The 27,822-nt window shown below is 40.3% G+C and overlaps 1 protein-coding gene across 4 annotated transcripts in view; it reads right to left on the reverse strand.

Moving 5' to 3' along the window:
* Positions 1-469: 469 nt before the first annotated feature.
* Positions 470-27,822, reverse strand: part of KDM4B (lysine demethylase 4B) — a 94,841-nt gene continuing 67,488 nt past the window's right edge. For 3 of the 4 annotated variants that reach the window (XM_052800641.1, XM_052800639.1, XM_052800642.1), the window contains 12 exons: positions 24,654-25,171; positions 22,989-23,109; positions 19,565-19,743; positions 18,180-18,402; positions 15,453-15,529; positions 15,207-15,262; positions 14,613-14,721; positions 8,767-8,952; positions 8,452-8,616; positions 7,556-7,675; positions 4,632-4,724; positions 470-2,768 (listed from right to left, as the gene is read on the reverse strand). In XM_052800641.1, the coding sequence (XP_052656601.1) occupies positions 2,583-2,768; positions 4,632-4,724; positions 7,556-7,675; positions 8,452-8,616; positions 8,767-8,952; positions 14,613-14,721; positions 15,207-15,262; positions 15,453-15,529; positions 18,180-18,402; positions 19,565-19,743; positions 22,989-23,109; positions 24,654-25,171 (2,033 nt within the window). In that variant the 3' untranslated portion in view covers positions 470-2,582. The remainder of the gene's footprint in view (positions 2,769-4,631; positions 4,725-7,555; positions 7,676-8,451; positions 8,617-8,766; positions 8,953-14,612; positions 14,722-15,206; positions 15,263-15,452; positions 15,530-18,179; positions 18,403-19,564; positions 19,744-22,988; positions 23,110-24,653; positions 25,172-27,822) is intronic. The other variant, XM_052800640.1, reaches the window with a different exon arrangement.

Genomic DNA, 27,822 nt, shown 5'->3' on the forward strand with positions numbered 1-27,822 from the left:
TAGATAATCTGCACAAGTCATTCCTAAACCAAAAAGAGGGATTTAAAAATAAACAAAAAGGCAAAACCCTTGCGACAAGGAAGGGCATTCTACAGTTCCAGGTTCACGTTTAAACATAACTCAGCATGTGAATATGGGGTGAGGAAACACACTTTGTTTTTACAATATAAATAGTATTTTAAAAAGGTACTACATATGAATACAGTAATGGTGCTATTTCAGTCAGGACTTGAACATGCAGAGGAAATTCCCCATTGCTCACAACCACTCATCCCATCCCACCCTTCCCCTCCCACCTCCAAAAAAAATCCTCTGCTGTTTAAATTCTCTTTCAATTGTTTTAAATATTTCTCTTGTGGCCTGGCAACATTCTTATTTTTTTATACAAGCAAGTTTTCTACTAAATCCTGTCTCAACCAACAGGACACAGCTATGTAGGAGTAACAACCGAGGCTTCTAAGAACCTTGCCAATTTTTAAAACTTTTATTAGTCTCAGTTTGGTTTTATTCTTGGAGACATCTACTGAAAACGTCAAAAACTCAGAAATAAAAAAAACCCTGTTTCAAATGTCTTACAAACACGCACGCGTGCACACGCGCAGACACACACACACAAAGAAAATAACCCGTAGCAGAGGCAGTAAGAAATAAAAGGAACTCTAATTCTCTCAAGGGAGAACAAAAAACAAAATAAAAAAAAAAATTGCTTTATTCTATCTCCACTCTTTCACTAGGACAGTTTAATACCCATCGAGTCTCTTAAGATGCTAATCTACCATCTGCTAGCCCACAAATCCTTCCCACTTATTCCCTTAAAGATCCAGCTATAGCGTTGCTTAAAAACCTCTCCACAGAACAATGACCACCTTGCAAAGGGGCTTAAAAAAAAAAAAAAAAGAAAAAGAAAAAAATTGTCTCTTTCTCTCCAGTAATTTCAGGGAATTAAGGGGGAAAGATTGCTGCACAGCGTTCTGGATAGCTCTGCTATCTCACAGTGGCTTCTGCCAGGCCAAGGCATTGAGGTGAGTGGTAAGACGTGCCCTTGCCCCCCTTCACCCAGGCACTGTGGAAGCCACGTCACTTTTCCAACTCGGTACTAGGGCTGCCTTTTTCTTTCCCTCGGAATTGACAGAGGTCCTCCAAAGAGAGTGGAAGACTTTCCAGTGACTTCAGCAGGGTTTTGGATCAGGCTCTTTTACAAAACACTGCTCCATAACAGCTCTTCGACCGGAGGTGATTTTCAAGTGTTCACGTGGGAGCTGCCCGCTCAATACTTTAGGATTTGGTTTTGCTTTTAATGCTCGTTCAGTTCTCAGTGAACTGAGTCCAATCAAATGAAGGGCTTTCATTCCTCTTCCCCAGGAGTATCTCAAAGGCTCAGTCTTTACTTAAGTAAAGGATGTCACAACAATCAAAGATGTTTGGGGAATTTCTTCTTTAATAGGATAAAAGAAAAACATACAAACACCTCCCAGGCTTCTGTCATGGAATGATTCTCACAACTGTAAGGAGCACAACTCAAAAAAAAAAAAAAAAAGACAAAGAAAAGATAAAGGTTCCTATGGGAGACATGCCTACCAGAGAGCTAGAGCATTCCCTCGATGCTCTAGTCTGCAGTGGGGAAGGGGGATGGCTCATAAAGGAACTAACACAAGAAGCAGCAACAGAACACTTACCAAAACGGAGTGGCATATTGTAACTGAAAGCCATGCTGATTTTTAACTAGAAAGCAACTGTGATGGCAAAGATGGGGAAGGAAGATGACAAGAATGACCAAAACCTGGCCATGTCCTCCCTAAGTCCCTTCCTGGTGACATGGCAGAAACGCACACATCTATCACATGTCTTTAAGAGAATTAACGGTAAGAAACATCCCAGCTATGAAACATTTCTTTCCCCATCCTCCCCAGCTTACAAAGAAGATAGTGTTTCTTTACAAAAAAGAACCCAGAACTTTCCAGGACATCTGCTCTTGCTCTCTCTCCCCCCACTGTAATATTAGTCACATTTCATTTGGGGAGGAGGGGGGAGGATTTTGTTTATTTTCTGTTTTAAAGCCATAATCTAGAAAAATGTTTTGTGGAAACTTTTGTTTTCCTATTTTTGTTTGCTTTTTTTTTAATAATGCTCATTTATAGAAAACTTCACAAAGGTGACGTCTATGTACAGAAAACACAAATCCAAAGGCTGCTTCAGTAGTCAATGTAATAGCACCTTTAAAGACAAAAGAGTTTGACATATTTTAAAAAGTCATTTTTTTTAATTTTAACCCTTTCCAAGCCTCATTAAAAAAAAAAAAAAAAAAGCCAGTCACAAAGCTCCATTAGTACAAACTCTCCCAAAGTCTCCGTGTGAAATGCTGTCTGAAGGTTTTTCAAGCTCCCTACTCTATTGGTCAGCAACGTCTGGACAAGTAGAGGTAGCGTGCAGCCAGACAGGATTTTCTTGCAGTCCAAACCAAGAGTAGATGAAAGAAATTCACAGCAGGCTATTGCACAAGGCTGGTCATCTTATCCACAGTTTCCTGGTTATTTTTCCGCAGGCTTGAAAAGGGTTAATTTAATATTTTTTATTAATCCTAGTTAAAACATGTTGCTCTGAGTTCCAGGCTGGTACTGTGTCTGCAACAGGCTCTCCATAAAGGCCAAGTAATCTGGGTTTTGTCCGTATTCTTCAGGATTTCTTGAATTCCCCAGCCGGGGACGCTTGGCTGCTCTCACTTCATCTCCCGAAAATACATCTTCCTGAGGGGCCCCAGTGCTGAGGGACTGCAGGAGACACAAAAGTACAATCATTAGAAGCACAGCAGGAAAACAGGGAGAGACACAGGTGCAAACCGTGGAGCACGCCTGCGTAACAAGACAGCAGGGAGAGCAAGTGAACAATTTGGTTCAGACTATTTCTGTAGAAAAAGTGAACTCCGGAACATGCAAAGCACACGGCTGAAACTAAAAATTCTAGGCTTCTGAAACCAAACTGGAAAGAAAGATCCTCGAGTTGCCTTCTTTCTGTTTCAGAATATCTTTCACTTCAGCTCCTGCCTTGCCAATTCTCTGTTTACTCCTATCCTCCTCTGCCTCTTCAGGTTATTCATTCCTAGAAGGCGGCACAGAGGACATTAGGGCTTCCCTCATGTCTTTTAAAAAAAAAAAAAAAAAAAGACTCAAAGAAAGCATTTGGGGATCACTGTACAAACAAAGAAATTATCATCTCCTATCGCTTTGTTCCTTTGTTCTGCTGCACTACATTAAAGCACTGTAAGCATCACTTCCACAGAGCATAGTCTAATACTTCTGGCAGCAGAAAGCGCATGAGAAAAGCCTCAGCTTTCAACCAGACTTGAAACTTTCCAGGTTGCATTCCTTCCTCTGGAACTGCTATAAAGCCTGATGCCTCCACTGCAGAGAATAGGTTTCTTTCCAAATCCTGTATTTCAGGGCTCCAGTATGTTGTCTTTATTATTAGATAAGCTTAAGTAGACTGGATTATTGTGCACATCTTAGAAATTAATTCTAAGGTGCTTCTTTGCCACCAGAAATCTTTCAAGGACAGTAAGGTAAATTATTATTAACCCCTAAAATTTATGCCATGAGGTCTTACTGAGATAAACAACCTCAAACAAGATAGAGAAGCCATCCAGAGCTACATTACAGAAATAGTTTTACAAGTGTTTTTTGGGTAAAACCCTTGAAGATTTCATGCATAAGCAAACAAGTTTCCTCCAAATTGTCATCAGTTCTTCCACAGAATTGCCTGTCAACAGGCCATTTTTGACAATAGGCATCTCTCACTTCTGCTAGTGGCCACCGATTCATAGGGTCAGTGAACCACTGGTTTAACTTGGCACAGCAATTCGTATATTTTTAAGGGAAGGTTGGACCATCCTTTTTGACTTGTAAAAGAGACAGAAGCCCAGAACCTTATCATAGGTTAACTTTGTGGATCCATCCCTGTCCTGCAGTGGCTGACCTAACAGACATTTAAGAATGAAGAAGAAAACTGTATATTCCCCATTTGCAGAGAAACCAGTCTCGTCATTTGTTTAAATGAGATGGCCTTAAAGGTTAAAGCACCAGGTTTGAAAACATCCAGCAAGTCTGGAACCAAAAAAGCTATGAAATAAATCCCTCATTTTCTAGGCTCAATAATTCCATTGTATGCAGTTAAAGACAGCCTGATCTTTTAGATTAAGAGCTTTATAGGTAAGAGCTATGTTTTAAATCTCCTCTTTGGTGAGAAACGGGGGTTTGGTCCCATGTTGCTAATCAGTTCTCCAGAAACCACTTAGCTGTAGACCAATTCACCTCATTTCTGATGAAAGCCAGTATTGAGACAGAAAGGCAGTCTGTATAACTAAATTCATATGGTGTAAAATAATATGAACATAATCTTTTAACCAGAGAAAACAAAAATCAGATCTGAACATGTGAAAGCAAAAAATCATTTAAATGCTTCTCAAGCATTTATATCAAGGATTTCTTCTACTCTATGTATTTTGTGCATGACAAGTGGTTTTACAGCCACAGAAATTAGAGGCTGAATTCACCTAATGTCTAAACAATATGCTAAGAAAATGTGAATGAGTACTGCAAGCCACAGCCATTTTACTGTTTGTTACTTTTGACACCCACCAGGCGAGACTTCACTCTCTTGGGAAGCTCTTCCTCCAAGGTATAAATATCACCACGCTTTACCATTAGTTGAGAACCATCTTCAAACTCGACCTGCAGAGTAGGCAGAAGATGAAATAAGAACTTGGCCCCTGCATTTACAGTACTTGAACAGTCCATTCCCAGACTATGCCACATATGGTCCCTTCATGGGAATACCAAGGAAGCGTCAGGGGCCAGCTCCCATGGATGATCCCCTGTTTGTGGCACTGCATGTCTCTATGATTGCTGTAGAATGAGCATCCTTAAGCTGTGTTAAGGATGCTGAACCCCAAAAGTGCTGGTTTCAATGCTGCTCAGGCACCGTTGTCTTATCCAGCCCAAGTGGTTTCACTCAGTGCTCCTGCGGATCCTAAAATGTCTATACTACAGCTGGACCAGCTCCTCTGCTCCCCCCTCCCAGTCAGAGCACTAAAGATTTCTACTGATTTTGGATTCAAATCCTAAAAAAGAAGCTTTTTCACTTATAATAAAAGGCAGCCCTGTATTCAGGCCAATATGGTAATAAGAATTTCTTTCATCTTAAACAAAGCATTTTCACACATCATAAGGAAACAACTCCAGCTACTAAAATACATTTGTATTTTAACAAGCAGAAATAGTCAGCCAGGTACAAAACCGGTGGTAACTCCTCACATCAAACCTTTTTTGCTAAGCACTGATTATATAATGAATTATGCATCAGATGTTACAGGAATGTTTATTCATGGAAACGTGCATATAAAAATGTTAAAACTATTAAAAGTTTTTAAGAGACTCTGATTTCCTTTGCCTAAGACTTATTACGCTTTTCCGGATAATGCAGAAGGACACACACCACAGAAGGAAGAAAGCATCTGTGCTCTGAACTCCTCCTCCTGCGCTGCCCAGGTCTTGCAGCTCTCATCAGTTATGCAAGCTCAGCGATGCCTGCTGAGGTCCCTTAACTGAGCAGCATACATCAGCCAGAATAACTATGCAGGTGGGAGAACAGGCTTTGAAAGATGAGCTCTGCTGAGCCCTGCTGAGGTGGTTTAAGATGCTACTGGTCCCATTTACTCTCTGGTTTTACAGAGCACCACTACCATAACAGAGTCAGAAGGGAACACAAATTAGGAAATTTAACAGCCGAGGCACAAGCAGATTGCTGTCTGCCATTTCCACTACACAAGCTCAACTTCGAGTAGAAAGGCAGGATTTGCAAGTGAGGGCAGTGCTATCTTAAACTATCACAGAGTGGCTGGACCTTGTTTATTTAAGTTCCAAATCACTAATGTGGGTTAGAGCCCTGTTACGAACACACATTAGAGCAAGTTACAAGACAGTGATTTGGGCTCAATTTTTTAAAAAAATATACACATCCAATCTTAGCACACAAAATACAGACTAGAGATGTGAACTGGGAAGCTACTGCAAAATAAGACAAGTTGAAAATGCAAAAGCTAATCCATGCTGTCTTCCTATAAACACACTTATTTCATAACAAAACTGTTTCTGTGTTTTTAAATATAATCCTATTCCAAAACAGATAAAAGAGATGCACCATAAGTACTGAAAAAGTATCTACATAGGGAACCAATGTGGAAAGCTAGTCAGGCTACTTTCCCCATAGAGAAGAGCTTTACTTATAGTAACTGCATGATTTGAAAAACACAGACTCCTCATGCATATTTTTGTCATCTGGCACTATCAGTGGAATAGCCTATTTCAAATTATTGTACCTTCAAGAAATCAATGACAATTTCCTATACCGTGATTAAACTGGAAAGCATGCATAACAATAGATTTTTATGAAACTATATATTGTACTTATTCATAACCAGGGTCACCTCTGATCACATCTTCTCTGAAGCAGTTAACATCCATTATACACACGAAAAAAGACTGTTAACTGACAAGGTGGATTATTGTGCTCTTCGCACAGAGATATGAAACACTCTGCGTAGAAAAGATAGAAACCAGAACCCCATTTCAAACAAATATAAGATATGGGACTTCCTTTGTCTTTTTTCCAGAGGCATTAATCTCTTAAAAATAACAATTATTTGCAAATTTCAGCATGTATTTTTCAAAAGGATGTGCACAAACTATACTTTCCAAATCACTATAATTTTCAACTTCTTGGTACCATTTAAAAAGGATTTAATCAAATGAATGGACTGCATTGCATTTTATAAAACCTTCTGTGCTGAAATACCAATAGTGTGTACCAGGTTAAATCCTCCTTTACTGACTACTACAACCTTCCACGAACAAAAATCCCATACATGGAACAGACTCAAAGACAAAAAAACCTGTCTGCTGTTTTTCTCACCTTAAAAACAGAGATGGTGAGAGCATACAAGACTAGAGATTGAAGGCTTCCAATTCCTCACACAACAGCAGCAGGACATTATTCCCACATGCTGCTGCCGCTCCACGAAGTACCCTCCCATGACCAGAGGATTATTCCCCGCCTTGAAATAGTCTCCTGACCCATCGTTTCCCTTACTTCCTCTCAAAGCACCAAGGAAAGTTGTAATTGTGTAGATATCGACTCATGGGGAACTATGGATGATGAGCTCAGCTCCAGCCATAGGACAGCCATCACAGAGTAGTTCAAGTAGGTCACTTTTGACCTGAGTCAGATCTGAGCTATAAAGGAAAAGGGCAAATTCGTTTTATATTTTAAAAGCAGATACAGTCTAGACGTATGTGTATCCATACATCCACATTCTGACACAGAAAACCTTTACCCTGATCCTATTTTAACACTCTATTTCTCTTTAGACTACCAGCAGTATTAATTTCAGAAGGCAAATTCTCCTTTCGTGACCAGAGCAAGCATTCAATACTAGTGAGCTATACAATTTGAGCAACAATCAGACATGTTGACATGAAGTACGTGGGTACTCTTCCATACTCACCTGGTAAATTTGACTGATCTGGGCTGCAATAAACTTGGCCTTGTAGATGATTCCATCCGTCCACTGCAGTTGAACCAACTCACCCTCTGGAGGGGGTCCCATTTGGATGCAGTCTCTGCTCTGAAGACATAGAGCGAAAGAGGTCAGACAGCCCAACACCAACAAAGCTCAAGAACTGGGTAAGGAGGTGTGTTAAAATCACTGCTCAAGGAAGTGGCTACATAACACTATAGTTAAGAAAGCTTCTGCACTTGTGATTAATTGCAGTCATCTCAAACAAAACCATTAACCATTGAGACGAGAAATAAACACTTGCACCTCCTTCTGGTGACATTACACAGTTCTAAGAAATTTCTCATTATAAATCCCAAAACATCAGATCTCCTGTATCAACAAAAACAAGCAGGGTGACCTGCTCTGTTTCACATAGTGAACCAATGGCACAATCAGGAAGAGAATGCATGAGCTGACAAGTCAGCCTCTTCTAGACATTGTTTCTATTAAGTGAATTCCCTATTTTGAACCAGAAGTGCTTACAGACAATCTGCTTCCCCCATGAATCACACTTGTCAGTTGAAAAATAAGAGATTATTCAACCACAAAACAAATAGGATGCAACTTAAAACAAACATTGCTTTCTGTTAAGTCATCTGCATATAGCAAAAATCACATCTTTGTAAAGGAACAAAAAAATTGAAATGAGATAATATCATAAACAAGAACAGTAAGTAATGAAGAGCAGTATGAGTTTTTCTATGCAAGCAGCAAGTTTACTTTTTAATTTTTTTTTTTGAGTTTTACTTTGTTGTTCCACCCCAAAGCACATAGAAGAGCAATGCACGCATTACACTTTGTACTCATCTATAATGGTAATAGTCTCCACAGAGAGTGCTTACAATAATGCTTTCTGGGTAAACGTTGTCACTGTATGAACCATCATCAAAGTTTACTTCGTAGAAAGTCTGTGTTGTCATGCCAATCACTTTACATCTGTAGTAGAGTCCATTCCGGTTCTTTGTGATCACAGTCTGTCCAAGGGTCACCTCCCTTCGAAACTGAATCTGTTACAGAGAAAAAGGGATAATTCACAATTTGCAATCATAAAAGTTGCGTTAAAAATATAGGTGCAGAGAAACTGTTCTACAAAAAAACAAACCAATAAACAAAAAACCACACAAAAACCACCCCAAAAACCAAACCAAAACCCATACATTCTGGTTAGCTGCTTTGTGTTTGAAGCAGGTGATGGACACAACATAGGGCCAGTCATCTGGCTCCATGGGCACGCCGGCCGCGTGTGCACAGGTCACGTGGAAGGATGTGGAGCAGTGCTCGTATGAGCACTGGATGCAGGCACCAGACACTTTCTTCATCCGTTTCCGACAGTACACACATTTCTGAAAAGAAACACAGGTCAGTGCTATGCAGGCAGTCAACGGCAGCTTTAATGCAATGTATAGCACCCTGTTACCTGACACGGTGCTAAAGTCTGTATCGTTAGTGTCTAGGGCCTAGAAGCCACAGCCAAAAATGGTGATGTTTGCTGCTGAGAGGTCAAGTCCAACACTTCCAGAATTGCCTATATACGCTTGCCTAGAATCACTCATAAGCCAAAAAGCTATAGCAGATACTAACTTATCATTCCCTTGAACACGACAACATCTACCAGTAACTAAGCCCTCCAGAACCATGCTGGACAGTGAAGCAGACTTAAATCCAATTTGAGACTATGCTCACTGGAGGGCTGAGAGAAAGGGAGGGTATAACAGGCAAACACACATCAGTGTTACTAGAGAACTGCTACAACTCAATACTCATCCTCCTCAGATAAATGAAATGTACCTATGGTAATTCAAACAGCAGCTGGATCTTCACAGATACACTGCTACAAAACAATGTTTTCATTGTTTGAAGGAACAGAACACAGAATAACTGTGTAATAATTTGTTCTATTATATTTAATGGAACATTATACTTACTAGATCTAATAGAATGTAATTTTATATAATGGAACAAAAACATTGCATGTTTGTTTTATACACATAAACATATCAACCATAAATATTTTATTGGTATCCCTGTCATACTAGCTATTGCAAGATAATTCAGTCACTGTTTTGCAAAGAGAAGAAATAAAAACATTGTACCAAACACCAGAATTACAAGGGAAAAAAAGGTATGAAATCTTTCAGTATTTTTAAAACTCATTTTCTGCAAAGCAGATCCAGTTATTAGGCTAATCTAATCAGACAGCACTTAGGGGGGACAGGTAATCAACTTAAGATGTGTGACTAACTTTAAAAAGAAATCTAAATTTGTTCAAAGCTAAAAATCATAAGCCTTATGGCACTGTAAGACTTGGCAGCAAGCATTAGGTGTCAGTGGGAAATGAGACACATTTCCTTATTCCCTAACACCACCAAATTCTCGTTTCCAGCCCCTCAGAAATACAGAAGACCAGATTTTGGGAATCCCAATCTAAAGGAATTTAAGTTGGACATTTGTGTAATGTTTCCAGGGAACTATTTGGAAACACCATTCTTAGCTTTTAACATTTTAAGTCTAGGGAATCTGTCACTGATCAGAGGCAGTTTCTTTACCTTAGCTGAGGCTTGGAGAAGGCAAATCAGGGAAAAATTAGTATCGCACCCACAAGACGAACATGCACGCTACTTGTTAGAATGAACGGCTCATATAAATAAAATCCTGAGATATTATATGCCCATGAATCTAACTATACAGCTATGTAATTTATTTATTACAAAGAAATAATTTCCACATATCAGGAGGAACAGAGGAAAGTGGTGATTTTTAGTGCCCGTTTCCGGATGACCATCTCCAAAGCACAACACACTGGCTTGCTCCAGCCACTGCCCCCCAGGTTTGACCACCTGCCTCCCTCCCAATCCATCCACTCATCTAAACAGAAATGTCCTACAAATATACTATGATACTGTGAATGACAGATTCTTTTTCTCTCTGCAGTGTGATATTAAACAGATCCTTTCTTCCCCTCTTTCACTCTTCACAGCCTCTCGTTTACCTCACTCCCATTAAAGCAGTGCTCAAGGTATACAACTTTACAGAACACTTGACCTAAATTTTAAGGTCCATATGAATTACTACATGGGATTAGAAATGTAACATAAGCTGCCCGAGATCACACAATAAGCCAATACAATGCCCGAAAGTATAAATTCACTCTGCTTCTAGATCTGGACTATCTTAAAAGCGTACCCTCAAAAATATGAAGACTGGTATCATATTATAAACCATCCAGTGAATGCAAAATAGGAATTGCCAAATTTTAATGTTACATTTTATTTGTGTTATCATAGCTAAGAGCCAGGGCCCCACTGCGCTAGCTGCAACACATTGCCAAGACAAATAAAAGACCATTCCTTCTGCAAAGAGTATTTCTCTTTTCCTTGAATGCAAAACATGCAAAAGAAAGGAAGATGCATTCTTCCCTGTTTCTGGGCAACATCACCCCTCCCTGACTGGGGTCTGCCCCACATGTATATGAAATAAGTCAGATTCGCTTCCTGTGAATTAACTGAAGTCAGTATGTTTACACCAAAGATTAATTTGGCCTTTTTACTTAAACTAACAAAAACCAGGAAATTCAAAGCCAGAGCCTTAGTGTTGCCAGAATGTGTTTTTTAGTATTTAATAAGCTATGCCTTTATCGCTCTGTAAACCACGTTCAAAAGCTAGATAAGCACCACAGCAAAGTGCACAGCAGGAACACGGCACCGAAAGCAAGTCAATAACAATGAGATCTCATTGTTAAACTGTCAATACCTAATTCTCCCACTAGCAGGGACAACTGCTGATATACAGTGGGCTCAATACTGCCTCTCAAGGGAGCATTAACCCTCCGCTATCGGGAATCTGCCTTCATTGATGCAAAAAGGATTCTTCCAAGCCAGAAGGATTAGCGTGTACCTAAGGACACCCCAGTAGCAAGACAAACTCCTTGTGACAGGCAAAAGAGCTACACCAATGGAATATTCAGAGCAAATATGATCAAAGGACAAAGAAAAATGTGAGCTACAGTGAGACTGAAATGTAGAAGTCAGTGGAAAGGGTGAAAATGCACATCTGGGATGGACAGAAGCACCAGTGCCGAGTACTGTGGTAAAGCAGCACATGTAGATTTAAAGCCTTTTCCTGTGGGAGGGGAGGTAGCAGGAGGAAAGAAGGTCTAAAGCACAGGAGAAAAATCTTCAGAATAAATGCATACCCAAGAGTCAGGTCATAGCTAAGAGTAAGAAATGGGCTGTCTCCTGCATGATGAACACTGCAATTCATTTACTCCACTGAGGAATGACAGCTAATTATTCCAAATTTCCACGTCATAAATAATTTAAACGCACAGGCCCGTAATACACCATTAATCAAGAAGCATGCAAACTGCATTCTTTAAAATGATGCAATACCCACAAATGGACTGAAAAGTCTATGCTCGAAAGGGGAGGCCTGGTGCACGCTCAAAGAACAGGATATACCTTTAAACAGATCACTGCAAGTCCTTGTTACCTCAGCCCTCTCACAGTAACTTAAAATAATACAAACATATAAAAAAAATTCAAAAAATAATCAGATAACCCCTACCGCCTCTTTCCTCCATTACCTTCATCCATTCACTTCCAACTGTCCTCAACCTTCATGTCATTCCTTCTCCCCTTTTCCATCTTTTTCAGCAACAAAGGCCATCTCTCCAATTTTATCTAGTACCGCATCAACTCCATCATTGCCAAAGCCATCAGATCCAACACCACCACCTTTTAGTTACCTTCAGTTTACCTTCCTAAATGCAGCTGCACACCTCCAAAACAGACACCACCCCCCCCAACTCCTGCACTGACTCCTCATGTGCTTCATGAATTACCTGCAAATTCCTGTAAAGAATCCTAAAACTCTCCACAATGGCTCACGAGTGTGTTTCTCCACACAATCTCATCCAATTTAAATTTCCTTTGTACTTCTTCACACACTACACCAATGCTGCTGCTATAAGCACTACTTTACATTCTGCCATCCAAATCAGGTTTTTTTAATCTCTATCTAGTTCATAACTCTAAAACCCATTTCAATTTTAGCTCAAGATAATTTATTTGCTTTCTTTCCTGTAGCAAATGACACTCATAAAGCCACGATGTATGGGGTGACAACACCAATACACAGTTTTCAACAGACACTGATGGTATGTGCATACATACTGTAAGGGCGTTCACAAGTATAGACCAACAGAGCAGGAAGATTTTTATAATCAGTCTAAATACAACAATACTTACCTGATTACATTCTTGAACACAGAGTAATTAGGCTGAAAGTCTACTTCTTACATCCTAACAGCTGGGCACCAGACATCTTACAGAGCGGTTACACTGGCATGCTGACAGAAACTCAAGACCAAGACCTGCACCTGTGTCCAGAGCTACCTGGACTAGCCAACGTGCCCCACTGGCAGAGTCATCACAGATCCTGGCAGAAATTAAACAGCATTGCACCTCTAAAAAAGTTACTCTGATTCTGATGAAGCAGTGTGCAGTACCATCCACGCTAACGCTTTCCAAGTGAAGTGCTTAAAGCCAAGCTTTGACAAGAATTGAGCTACAAGCCATGATCTTGCTAACTTCAACATAAGGAATAGGTACCTGTAAATCACATCATTAGACTGTGTAAGTCAAGGTACTTCATATAAAAATTCTCTACCTTTCCTGAGACATGAAGAAAACGTGAGGTGCAAATGGAATACAATACTGAAGAAATCAACAAAACTATGAAGCTTTAAGTCAGGAACAGAAGGATGTGTAGTAGGTCTGTGCAGAGGCTTTGGATGGCATAGCCAAAGCGTCGGAGCAGAATGAAGCAACAGAGTTTTATGTACGTTAATACTGCCCTGGCTCTATAGGGCTGTAAGGAAGCCACAGAAGAGTTAAAGAATTAAGTCATGTTTCCTTGTAAGGCTCCATTAAGCAATACAAGTGAGTCTTGTGTAAAAGGATTTTTAGTTCATTGTTACAAGTGCTGGTAATGAAGAGGATGCATGCTGGAAATGTCAGATGATCCATAAAGAGCCACTGCTGCAAGATTTATCACTCTCGCATCACACAGCTCCATCACTCCACCTGAATAATGAATGCTTTTTACATTCACATTTGTGTACAAAACCCATTTGCACACAGAGAAATAACTCTGGAAGCAGACAGAGATTCTTCCTAATCTCTCATCCAGGCCCTGGCTGGGCTGCCTGTACTAAATAGCTGCACAGTTAACAAATACATCAATGCTAACCAATGTATCACTGCTACATCACCTTCCTCCGTACCACATTCCCAACTGTCGCCCAGCTGACTTCTGGACGAAAAAAGCAGCAAAAGCACAATTTATTTTGCAATAACACACTATAGTGATGGGGCATTAACTAACATTAAGATTAATTGCTCTGAGCTAATGAATCATCCATTACTAATCCCTCAGATGAGGCCATGCAACTAAATAACAAGTTGTAGCTGGACTTCTATTAAAATCTTTGCAGAGTCTCGCCTTGCAGTCATGGTCACAAAGAAATGTTTAGTAATTTCTACAAGAGATTTCTTGATGGAGAAATATTGTAAAGAAAGATGAATCAAATTACAGATGAACAAGTCAGCAATATATCAGCTTCTTTCTAGTTACCATGTCCCTTCACACTCCTGCCATGCCGTACTTTCAGTAAATGAAGCTTTCAGGTAGTTTAGCCCTGACTGTGAAGTGGGTAAGCGTCCTAGGCTCTGCCCAGGGTTAAGAGCACACTCCTAGAGAATACAGGCAGATCTAGTAATCACAACTTGTCTGTGTGTCAAAGCACTGAGGCAGTACCTCAGAAGACATCCAAATGATACAGCTTCCTGGTGCATTTGCTGGAAATAAAGAGTGAGAACATCACCTCCAATCTCAGCTACTTTATGATCCCACACAATGTTTTTCTGTCTAGTTAAAGCCTTTTTCTTTTTCTTTTTTTTTGGCTCTTGTTCACAAACACTCTCTACAGGTAAAAGATACCTACCAGTTTCCATCTCTGCTCTGGAATAGCACTGATATCCACAGGATGACGCTCTATTACATTGAGAAAACGGGCCTCAGGGACAGCAATAGCACAGATTATATGGATCCACCTGGAAAAGAAAGTGAAGAGACCAATCAGAGTCTACCATTATTTGAATTAAATACTCAAGAGGGCAGTTAACATTTCTCGGACTCCCTCAGTATCAAGGCATATTTATGGTGGTTGGCAGCCTTGGCAACATTACCAACTGATTGTTAATCACGGTCGCACAAGGTAAATGTCTCTAGAACAACAGGGATCAACCTTCTTATGCATCTGATCTTGCATTATACTAAACATTCTCTGAACAGACTTTTCTCCGAGAAATAACCAAATTCAGCAAGTGTTCAGAGCCACATTACCTCTGCTATTGAGAAGCCTGGTGCAGAGTGTAAGACAGTACAATTACTCAAGCTCATCGTGCCAAGTCAGCGAGTAGCAGTTACCTCCATAATGCCAAAACTACCTGCTACACTGAGCATCCAAGACCAAAATTCAGAACACTAGAAGATTAGATGCAGTATGGAAGGAAGAAGTATTAAAAACATCACTTACCGCCCATCAGTGGTCATCTGAAGAGCTCCTCCCCTGAGATTACACAGGCAACATTCCTGTAGGAACAAAACTCCTTCAGAACTGGACCAAAAAGCTCTGTTAGACTGCCTATCTTTCCCAAAAAATGACACCACCACATCTGGGATGCAAAGGCAAACTGTACCCTCCCACCACCCATCTCTGTTGAAGTAACTAATTAATTCTCACAGTAAGTTTTCTTTTGTCTCCAGAAGAGTAGAGGCTTACCGCTGCCCATGCATTGGCTGAGCACCGTGAGCAAGACCAACTTTCATTCACCAAGTCTGGACGTATTCCGTAACAGCCTGAAAGAAACAAAGTTATATCCTTCAGAGTTTTGCTAACATATCTGTAGTACTGACTTGTTAACTTTTCAATTCAGAAGCATCTTTGAAATCAGGTGTAGTATTTGAATAACAATATTCAGCAGTCTAGGCTCAGACAAAAGTCATAAGGAAAGTCATCCTTGGGAAGGGGGACAGAATTTAGGACCAGCAGGTCTGAAAACAAACAAACAAACCACACACAGGTAACCCTCAACATTTTTTTTTTTCCTCTTTTGCAAGGACTACAATAGCAGTGCTTTGATCCTTCAGGCAAGAACTGGGCTCAAAAGTGATGCTACTACTGCTGGAATGCACTCACACATCAAAACAGTTAAGACCACTGAATTTTAGCATGACTGAAGCAGTCATCTTTGCTAAGTGGTATTATGAGGAAGGACAAACTCACTAACGTTGCAAGGAAATTAAATACATGCATTTCATGTATTTAACAGTATTTAAACTAATACTATCCTGGCGTTAGAAACATCTGACTTTATAGAGCATCAATGACTGTAACATGCAAGCACCAGATCTTCCTACATACTTCTCTGCAGCACCAAAATAGTAAAGTGGTATTATACTCACTATAAAGACAAGGAAATAAGCCCTTAAAAGTCTGTAAAAAGCACTGAGGTTTGCCATTGAAGACAATAGGGACAAGACATATAAACACTTTTGAAAAATTGCATCTACATGATTCCCGCAAGCTTGCGAAGAAAGGCTGTAGCTGAAAATTAAACGTACCACAAATTGCTGGCCAGCATCCTAGCTAACACAGACTTCATCCCATGGCCTTTACCTATCCTAACAAAACTGTACATAAAATATCATCTGGAGAGTCTCCAATTACTGAATTAAACTTAAAAGAAGTTATTCAGAAAGCACCGAGATTGCCATAACAACCCGATTTCTAAAAATCATCCACTTAACCAGATAAACATTATGTCAAAAGAAAGTCAATAATATAGATCCACAGCTGTCTTCCACATCTGAAGTCTCTTTTCATCAAATCAAGAAAGCAGATTCAACCCAGTCCTAGAAAATGGGCAGGGGTGTTGAGACTAAAAAAACTGATCTGGAAACTGAGCTGAAAGAGAAACAGACACCCTGAACTGAAGTACTGCTGGAGCTCAAAACAATGTAGAACAAGCTGAAATTTCAGCATTGATTTCTTGCTTCAGGACCACAGGTAGCTGGACTATGGGATTTGAGGGGAGAAACAGTCACACTTACTGCACACCAGATTGTCCCATAAGGATGATCCTAATGGAACAAGAAAAGTATGCTCTTTTTATGGATTCTGTCAACACCTTAAAAGCCCATAAACCTTCACAGAAGTTTTCTTCTCTGTACGTCCTTGCTGTTGTCATAACCTAGCACAGTTAGGTGAGAGCACTTCTCAATAACAAGTAGACTGCCAACTGGTTTTACAGCATGCTGCCAGATTAACCAAAATACACCTCAACACTGCAATCCTATAATAAAAGCAAACGGATTCTCTGCCGCAAAGTCAAAGGGATATCACAGTCTGGAAGTACAAACAGCAACAAGGAAAACACAAGACGCTGGAGACCACATCAGACTAGATTTAACTTCTGTCCTATCCTCAAGGGTAGAGCAGAGCCAAAATAGAAAGCTAAATTTCTCTACACCCTGAGACTGCAGATTAACATCACCTTGCCCACATCTCTCTGTCCCTAAACAGAATTTGGCTACTGAAACCATTTTGATAGACTGGAGTATTGAAGACATATGGATGTACAAGATGCAGCATCTCTGTTCTGGTCGCTGCAGAGATCGCAATTTGTGAAGTAAGAAAGCAGCCTTTATCCTCACGCTCACTCTGCATCACATTCTCTTATTAGGCAGAAGTGACCATAATCACGAACGCAGTACAGAAATAAAAGTTGCATTCTAGTTCTCCACAAGAGATAGTCATGCTGAGCTGCACAGTGACCTGCAGACTATAAAATTGGAACAACAAAAGTAATTCCAGCTGATGCAAGTCAAATAAGATTTCCCATCTGTCAGGATCAAACAGCTGAACAGTAATTCGTCACATCTCCTAGTACGAGTGCAAATGTTAACTAGAAGTCGTACAATCTACAGTGAAGGTACACTCTACCAGGATTAATCAGATCTTCTTTTAGACATAACTATCAGGGAAACAGACATATGTTGCTTTTTGTAATCAAGTGCCATTCCTACAAACAGTAACACAGACACTAATAAAATATATCTCAGAAACTATTCCATAATCTCTGATGCACACAAGAATAATACAACCTTACCCAGCAGACCAATATTTGAACAAGCAAAAAGAGTGCAACCAGCTTTTTGATTTCTGCTTTATTACAAAAAATGAAAGGTAAAAAAAGAATCTTTTCTGTGAGACAGAGAAGAATCAGCCAACAAAACAAACAGTAAAAAGAATATTTGTGTGTATTTTAAGATCAGTGACTGCCAAGATGGACTCGAGTATACACATACACTAGCATCAGAAAAGGAAAAAGTGGGAGTGACAGGTATAGCAAGCATGCCCAGAAGGAATTCAGATATAGGCAACATACAAAGAAACCTGCGAGCTTCTCAATACCCAAAACGCTTTGGTGAATAAGGAAACACTCACTAGCATGAACCTGCAGGCAGCATTTGGCACAGGATATCAAGGGACTGGTTCCATCTTCTCCAATGTATGAATTTGAAGGAAGGGGCTCCGTGTTTTCTCCACTTGAGGTAAAGCACATCTCCGGGATCAGAGGCTTGGTCTTTTGTCCGCACTTAGAAAGGTGGACGAAAGAGGTGGTCTCCCCTACAGAGACTGGGACAGCTTCTTTATCCATCTGTAAGGACTTAAAGAGAAAATATTATCATATGGAATTGCCTCTTCCCTGGTCAGAGTTTTAATGTTAAAGTCAGAGCACTCCCCTTGCAAAGAAAGTCATCCAACACCTGATGCCATGCAGCACAAATAAGAAACTTTAAATCCTGTCTTCTCATGGACACCCCCACCCCTGCCTTTTGCTCATCTCTCTCTTCCTTAGGCCTGTACAGGGATCTGTAATTTACTCTGAAAGCTCAAAGAAGCATTAGAATAATGAGAAGCTTTCCCTGTTTTTCTTCTGTAAAAATCTAAATTCCTAAATTACAGCTGAAAACACCAAGGAAAAAAAAACCCACGAAAATATTAATAAAAGCGAGACCTTCCCTCCCCGTCTCCCATCCTTTTGGCATCCTTCCCTACTCGTTCTGCAAGAATTTCTCCAGAAGGACATTTCAAGGTTTCTGGTAGCAGACCAGAGTTAAAAACAATGGATTAGAACAGCCCAGCTGTACCCAGTTTTCCTTACAACCATTATACAATAGCATCCAGCAATCAAAACAGGTATTTTATTTTCGGTCTGTGTAATAAATCAAGAGATTTTATTGAAGGGGGAGGTGGGTTCTGCTTGCCTCAGAAAAAGCTTCCAAAACATATATATGCCTCTAAGGCACATATTCCTAGTGGACACACAAAGCCAGATTTGGGTCTATAAGCATGCAAGAACAAATCAATATACGACTGGGCAAATAACTAATTCGTGTGATAAATTTTGCCTTTCTGCTCCTAACATATCCCAAAGCATATTGGTAGTTTCCAAGAAGTGATGTATGCTCTTACTCAGTAAATTTTTATTTTGTTGCTTGTTTGCATATATTCAGAAGTCCAGGCCCACATCTAAACAAGAGCAATCACATGCCCAATATGGCAACGTTTCCCTGCATGAAATAGTGTTTGCAGCGCAAAGCTCTTGAAGTGTGATTTAAAAAATGAAAGCTGAGAAAGCCAGAGAAGCCAGGAAAGATAACAAAAAAGGCTCCATCCACTGCTTCTGCCAAATCCAAACACAATTCTTTGTTGTGCAAATTTGTATGAGTCTTCTTTATAATGAAGGTCTGCATCGTAACTTAAGACAGTAGCCACCACACAGTACCCACCACTGACACATCCATCTGAGCAGTATCAGGAATTACCTGGTTATACGGGTAAAAGAGGGTACAGACAGCACAGTAAGGCTCACTCAGGGCAGCTGCTGCATTGAATTTTCTTTCAGCTGGGAAATTATGTGCTTTATTCTTCCACTGGAGGGAAAGTAGAGATTTCAAAGCCTCTGGGTCACTCATATCTTCCTCTCCAGAAAATGGAAATGTTTCTAGAAAGAAAAAAATCCCAAAACAATGGACAGTCAGTAAAGGCAAAATGCAGCAAGGTAGGGTTAAACGGCTAATGTTTTGACAACACAGAAAGTTCAATAAATAAGAACATTCAACTCATCCATGGTTCCTCATATGTGTATGCCTCAAATACTTCCCTAAATGGATATAATCTCCACTTTATGGGTAGGATAGACAAGATAGACACACCAATAACCTAATGGAACTGGCCGTGATGAAGAATAAGGAAGATAATCTAAATTTACTGCTTTCATAACTCTCTCCACCTTCTAGCTGTGGAAACCTGCAACATGCTTTTACTGAAGCCAAGTTCAAACTGCACGGTGCAAGTGCAAGAAAATTCCCCTTTCCTTTCTCCAACTGGGAGCTGCATTCTCTGCAAGACATGCACGCAGCCCTGCTGGTTTGGTTAGGCCAGCTCCCAATTCCCACCAGTCAGTAGCAAGCCTGTTTCAACCTTCCCAAAGTACATCCCATACCTGTTTCTGCAAACAAAAATCCTGGCCATGAGATATCCGGGGTTCAAGTTTTCGTTTCACTGTTCTGCAGCTGCTTCACAGATACTTCCATCAAGCACACACCACTAAGCCTTCAATTTGCATTCACCACCACCTCTTCTTCTGATGGAGCTCTGATAGGTACTGCTTGTGCTAATTAGTTTGCTAATTTTTTGTTTTTACAAAACCTTTAAAAGGCCCTTGGCATTTTATGATTAAACCACCACAGAATCCATTTGTGTCAGTTTGGGGATCCAAGTTTCTTACCATTCCTTATTAAGGAATTCTGAGTCACTAAGTGTTAAAGAAATTTTGCACGCAAGACTAAGTGTAAATCACTCATTGCATTGGCAATCTGCAAAGTTTCCAAAAGAACACCTTTGACCAGGGGAACTGAAAAACATCTTAGTGGAACATTATCCCCAGAGCTCAGCACATTAAACCAAATTGTTCACTGCTTCACTGTTAATGACTGGAAATACGCAGTTAATGTTCTGCTCTCAACAAGGCTAAGTCTCCTTCCCATTTCTACCTCCCTTTTAAGATTTTCAGACTCTTAGGTTACCAGAAAGGATAAAAGGAACTTGTAGTAAAACTCTAATGGCTAAGTTTACATCTCAGATTCTAAATGTTCCCCCCAATTAATCTGATATATATTTGCCAGAAAACAGGGGAAATTTTGTGTTTAATTAATCAATTTTTTTTTTGAGATGATGAATGCTGTCTGTGTATCTCTGTCACACCTTAAATGAGGGTTACTTCCTAAAAGGTGTCTTTTCTTACTGTATTTTTATTTTTATCTCGTTATCCAAAGGCTAACAATAATTGCTAATACCACAGCATTTTCCACAACACCGCATGGGATTCTGCTGGAAAGGGAGACAAATAGAAACAGCCTTGCCAGCGGGCGAGTTAGGCTTTCCTTCATAGAGGAAGATACTGCTCATGCCAGGAGCTACTGCCAGTTCAGCGTGTATCAGATCAGAGCTGGCCGTCATAACAAAACAGATTTACAAGGACACGTTCTGCAGTCTGAACTTCAGCTACATGTGCTTACGTGTCCACACCTCGTCTCAGGCATAAACAAAATTTAAAAAAGACCAGTGACCTCAGGTATGCAGATTGATACTTTCAAGATGTCTTACTTTCAAAGCAGAGCTCAACCCTCACTTTTTGAAGAAATCAAGCACCTTTAATGACATTTTAAGACAAGAGCCAAAACCCAAACCATACGTTTCTCCATATTTTAGTCAAGGCACATCAGAAGACAGGTAAGGATTTATGATACCAGTGAAATCAATGAAACCAGCATCATAATCCAGAGTGACAGAGAGAAAAAAAAAAAAAAGGAAATGACTGTTGTATGTTATCATCACCTTCACTCATCCCAGGATGGATTCTAGGTGACACACAGCATTCATGATAGCTCCTACATTTTAAGCAAGCTATATGCAAATAGAAAAGACTAACAGTTTGTCTGAACTGAATCTTAGTGTAGCATATGCATTCTCTTAATTTACATGCTTACTCTTCCTCACTGCAGCCTCCAGATCATCCTTATACATTAGCCCTGAAAAAGCAAGGAGTGCAGAGAGCTGCTTCTATTCCCTGGCGGGGAAAAGAAGAATCTGTTTGATCAGGTTTTGCCCAACAGTGTTGTAAATCAGTCCCAAAGAAATGCCAGCTTTCACAGAAAGTTGCTCCTGAGTCAGCCAGCAAAGTCCCTGTACACCATCCAACAAGTCAAAACAGTGAAAAGAATCTGTCTAATGAGGATCCTTCAGCACAAAGTTTGTTGCAAGGTCTCACACCAAAACAAGATAACTAGTCTCAACTGCCTTTCAATGCTTCACTCCACATTACACATATGCAAGACATCAAATGCATCATCCTCGGTAAGGAAATGGAGCTATATATGTGCAGAATAACCCCTCCCTACACAAAGTTTCTCTAAAATCAGCAGATATAGTCTCTGAAGGAAAGTGAGCAGGAAAGACATTGTCCTTTTGAATCTAAAGTTTTAAGTACCTTGAAAGCAGGGATTGCCAACTATACCTTCAGGTACCTGCCCCAGCGTGCAAAAGCTTCTTACTGGGGACTTTTCTACATTCTGAGTACTTTATAATGTGGGCAAGACCCACAAGCCCACAAATTACACCACACAACAGAAGTGAGAGATAAGAGTCTTTTTTTTTTTTTTTTTTTTTTGTCTAGACTGTTATGGCGTTCACAGTGACTGGAATGTAGGAAAAATTCAGTGATGTACAGTTAAGCACTGAGAGACTTTCTAATTCTCATTTCTGGATCTGCCAAGAAAAGTTGGGCCACAACATTTGTATGAATTAAAAAGCCAATCAAAAAGTTAGAATTCACTTTCCCTATACACATAGCAGCAGACCTAACCTCCACTTCCCTCTGAGGTGAACAGATCTCATTTTAATGCACTATCGAAGATTGAGTTTTTACTTTAAGATGTTCTCTTCTGTGAACTCTTTTTTCCCTTTGCCCCAAATGCTCCCTCATTCTGCAGCCAGCAAAATATTTTTCTTGAGAGAATAAAGGGTGGGCGGTGAGAAGGGACACTTCCCACAGATGAATTTTGTTTCCAGCTGGGTTATCAAAATGGGAATATGCTGCATTTTCTATCAGTTAAGCGTAACACAAAGTTTCAGGCCATCCAGTTATGTTAATGGCTTCAGCAATTTTTCTAATGCTAGTGCACTCACCCTCATCACTCGAGGTCTCCTGTTTAACCACCGACAATGGAGAGCGGGTTGGTGGTTTGCCCAGTGGATGACGACGACTCTTCTTTATCTCCATCTTCATTTTTGAAAAAGCAGAAGCAGTCTGTAACAAAACAAACCAAGCTAGATGGGAACCCCAATATATCTTGGCAGTCAAAGGAGAGTACAGGATAACAGAGGCAGAATCCTTGTCGTAAGGAGTTCTTGAATTTACACAGCAAACTTCTCACTGCCTTTTGGCTGCAATCAATAAAGCCTCCCAAGCCAATTACTGTAGTAGATAAAGCCAATATTATCTCTTAAGATGTCGGGTAAAGGTAAACTACAGTGTTTTCTTAAAATCAGAACAGCCTCAGAACAGCTTCGAGCTTGCCAATTCCATTAGCTTATGAAAAGTCTGGTCAATCACATAAAGAGCTAGGAACTCTAGCATGAAAATTATGTACAGGGCATATAGGACCAGAAACATTTTACTAGAACGTTACAGTGCATTTTATGACAAGCATATTTATATTGTACTATACCCACTGCCCTGTGTACCAGCCAACATTGTAAATACTGCAGGCATCCTAATCACAGGGGCTCAGAGTCCTCTCTGGTGCAAGGCGCTGAACGTGTTACAGGTGAGTTACTTTGCACTAGAAATCAACTGCCATGTGCTTTGGTTCACAAACATGGAGACAAGCAGCGGTGTTACAGCATTAAGAATGAAATCCAAGTACATTCCACGTTACACAGGAGTGAGCAGAGATGAAGGTACTTATGGCAGCCCAGCATAGCATAGCATTTTTTTCCCCTCTCTAGTCTGCAGCCATTCTTAGAAACATTTACATTGAAAGGTATGCTAATTGTGCCATGCCAGTATGGCAACGCACATTTCCCTGCCATCCCCACAATTTCTAATAGTGCTTTGCCATTCCCTTGACTCTTTCAGCAGCATCACGCAGGAAAAGAGCTACATCATATTGCTCTGACTTGCTCCTAATTCCTAAACATTCTCCTCCTTCCTCTTTTGGAAACTGTCCTCAGTAAAGCACTCCCCAAGGAGAAGAGATGCCTGAGACAGATTACATGTCATGAACTGTATTGTCCATGAAAAAGTTTTCTGCCAACTTTCCCAATGCTAAATCTCATGATGGGATAGGTCCCTAGGTAACACTACCTAACAGGCCAATGCTTGGAAGCATAAAGCACATGCTGGAGAAGTCAGAAACAAGGGAGAAGAATTATTAAAATGTTGGTGCAACCAAAGTTCCCCTGGGGATTGTTGGGTTTTACCGCTCTCAGAATGGTTGCCTGCAGCAGCCTCTTGCTTGTGCTGTGTCTTCCTGCCTACTGTTTCAGGTTATCATCTCAGTATTATCTGTACTATTAGTAGCAGGAAAAGAGATTCTCTATTTTATCCTTTGAAGACAGTAAGAAGTTTGATTAATCAGCTAGCATCAATGCAATGATGGACTGAACTATGGACTGAGCTGTGAGAAAATAATCTATTTCTTCCTGTAAAAGCACTCTATGGCTCACCAACATGGCACTATTCCACTGGAGGCTCAGGCACAATTGAGGACTCCTCTCATTCCAAGTTTGGTCCTCAACTTGTTGCTTAAAACTAGCAAATCTTATAGTCACCTCCTCGGTCACGCATACCTGTAGATCACTGACCTCTGTAGCGACCTCTGTATTTTCTGCTTCTGCATTCTCCTCCTCCTTCACAGAAATTTCCATAGGGACTGTCTGCTCCTGCCAACCTGGACTCTTTTGTGTGGCAAACTGCTCAAACGCCTGCTGGCAGGACATGCGCTCCTTGTCAAACACCACCTTTTTGGTCCGTGGAACCACATAAAGCATGGGAATGATTGGCCGAGGTTTAAAGTCATCTTCCTCAACTGGTGCCTCCGAGGGCTGGATAATGTTCAGGGGAGCTGGGGGCAAGGTCTTTTCTGCTGTAGATGATGTGGGTACTGCTGGGAGTACTGGTGGTCGTGCTGCTGGTGCCTCGTCCTCTGCCAGCTGCTGCTGTGGTGCAGGTGGTGGTGGCAGCGGTGGCTGCTGCTGCTGCAGAGGAGGCTGAGGCGCTTGCAGATGGTGCTGGTGTTGATGGAAAAGGTGCTTCTTCCTCCTCTCGCTTTTTACTTTCGGAGGACGGGCTTTTACTTTGCAGTCACCTGTTTCAAGATAATAGGCAACATTTAGCTTCATATGCCAAGATTTCTGGGCATTTAATATTTTGCGCCTTTCATCAAAAAGCTCCAATGTTGGGCTAACATATTACATCATGGTATTATTCTTCCCTTCAAACAGGCAGACTGAAAGCTGTAGACATATTCAGCTGTACTTAAGCACTGACTTAGAGAAGCCCACTTTAGAAAGAAAAGACTTGTGTCATTTCTATGGACTATTTAATTCTTGACTGGAGCAGAAAGGCTGCCAAAATGAATGTTGCCTGGAGGGAAAATATCTAAAGCCCTAAGAAACTGGACAGTGTGCCAAAAAAACATGTAATGTATTACATTAGCCCTGACTGTGTATTTCAGGTTTTCTGTATCAGCAGTCTCCAAAGTGGGGTGCACAAAACCACCCACTGGAGTGCAGGAAGAAAATATTTTTGTACCATTAATAAATAAAATAAAATAAATGCTATTTTAAAGATACATTTTATCATTATCTCATCCTTTTTTAAAATCTCTATTTCTGTGTATGTTTTATAATGGACATAATATATTAGCATAGTAATACATGTATAGATTTTATAAATAAATATGCATACATCAGGAGGTATGCTCAGAATTTTTTTTGTGATAAGGGGGCGCAATCACAAAAGTTTGGAGACCACTGCTCTCCACAGTTTGCGATAAGCTCTGCACCACCCCCATTTACTGCTCCCTCTATTTGCAAGCATAGCTCTTATCTGAGTATTACTGTGTGTCAATGCATTCAACAGCCCTAGGAAATGAAGAATTGAACAAAGATACCTGAATCATTATTACCAAAAGACTTCTACTGTAAGGTCTTTTAAAAAGATGCCTTTAAAGCATAAATCAAGTACAGCATTGAACTAAGCCTATTACAGACACCATGCCAGCACTGGTTACTGAGATATCCTTTCCTAGCACTCGCTCCATTTGTCCTTGTTTCTCCTAGCTTACTGTCATCCATCTTATCTGCATAGCATTGCAGGTCTCTTACACGGCTGTGACAACAAAAACACTTCTTGAACAGATAGACGGCTCAGTATTTTTACCAGAGGCAGTAATGACCCATAAAATTCTCCCCCACCTATCTTCCCAATATAACTCTGTTACAGGATCCATACACACTGATTTCACAGCAGCAATTAAAATTCCTACTGGCCACTGACCGAGTGTCTCTAGGTTAGGACAGTAGATGCCTTCACATCTTGCCTTATTCCATCTAAAATGATGTATGTTCCCTTTGCCCAAACTCTTCCCTCACTTCATGAATGAAGTTATCAGTTCACTCAAAGGAAAGTAAATAATAGATGCTCCACAGCCAGATGCCAGTGCTCAATTTATTTCATAAGAGATTGTTTTTCACCTGCAGATGTTATGACTAGACTACTCTGCTGCAAAACATAATTTTTGCACTAACAGGATGGGGAGGAGGGCTGATGACAAAAGACAGAGAAAGACTAGTCACCCTAATAACGATGCCTCACCAATCCCAACCTACTCAGACTTCTCCATTAAGGACTAGACCAAAGCTGACCAGCCAAACCTAGTAAACAGAAAATCAGATAAACCATCACGCAATAACGAGGTATCTGCGGGAGGAAGGGTTTGAAAAGAGAAGGCGAATAATACCGCAATAAGATAAAGTGCTAAAATCCCTGCTGAAAACTTCTAGGGGTTACTTCAACCTCGACATCTCCCAGAAGTCTGGTCTGATGACTTTATTTACACTAATTTATAAAAATGGGAACAAGTCCAGCCCAAATACTTATTGTTGTACTTGTGTAGGCAGTCCCTCAGATAAACTGGTTTGTTCTATCAAAGAGAAAGGAATATTGAATTTCCTTAGAGAAACAAACATATTGAATGAAAGGCAAATTGGATTTTTCCCCAGTTGCACAAAACCAGATCATATTTAGTCTCCATACACTCGGAGAATTCTCTACCCAACAACAAAACAAATGCCATTCACCAGCTTTATTGACTTCTAAATGGGTAATTTGACAGCAGATGGCATGTAGAACTTTTAAACAAAGTTCTTGCATTAAGACAAACAAACTAGTTTGCAAGTGAGTCTATAAAATCAGAAGCCAGGAAAAAATGAGGTAAAATTCAAAGTCCCTGACTATCATGAATATACCTAGAAATGAAAGGGATCTTTATGCACAAATCAAAATGGCAGGTTAACAGAGGAATGCCTAATCAGCTGTCCTTCCGCTGAAGGAAGGCACACATATCAGAGCTAGTACACATGGAAAACAGTAGTACGATGATGTTTTTTCAGAGTGAGAAGGCTTGCTTGTCTAGAGATAATTTGAAATACTATACAGAGTTCACTAAAGTTGCAGGTATACAATACCTTTGAGGGGAAGGGGTGTTGATGGGGAAATCAAAGCACTTATATAGGACCGTACACTGTAGCTTTGAGCAATGAGATTATAAAAAGTTGCTACAAGAGTATGGACTTCATCTGCTAGAGCAGCATCTCTGGTATTGGGCAAAGACAATCAGAAATGGACTTCAGCATCAGTAATTTAGCCACAACTTTAGTTAAATAATTTGTACTGTCACCAGCTCAAAAAGAAACTGTAAATTAGACTTATTAATCTAACAGAATTGCAAGCACA

Source organism: Harpia harpyja, chromosome 11, assembly GCF_026419915.1.
Source record: "Harpia harpyja isolate bHarHar1 chromosome 11, bHarHar1 primary haplotype, whole genome shotgun sequence".
NCBI classification, from domain to species: Eukaryota; Metazoa; Chordata; class Aves; order Accipitriformes; family Accipitridae; genus Harpia; species Harpia harpyja.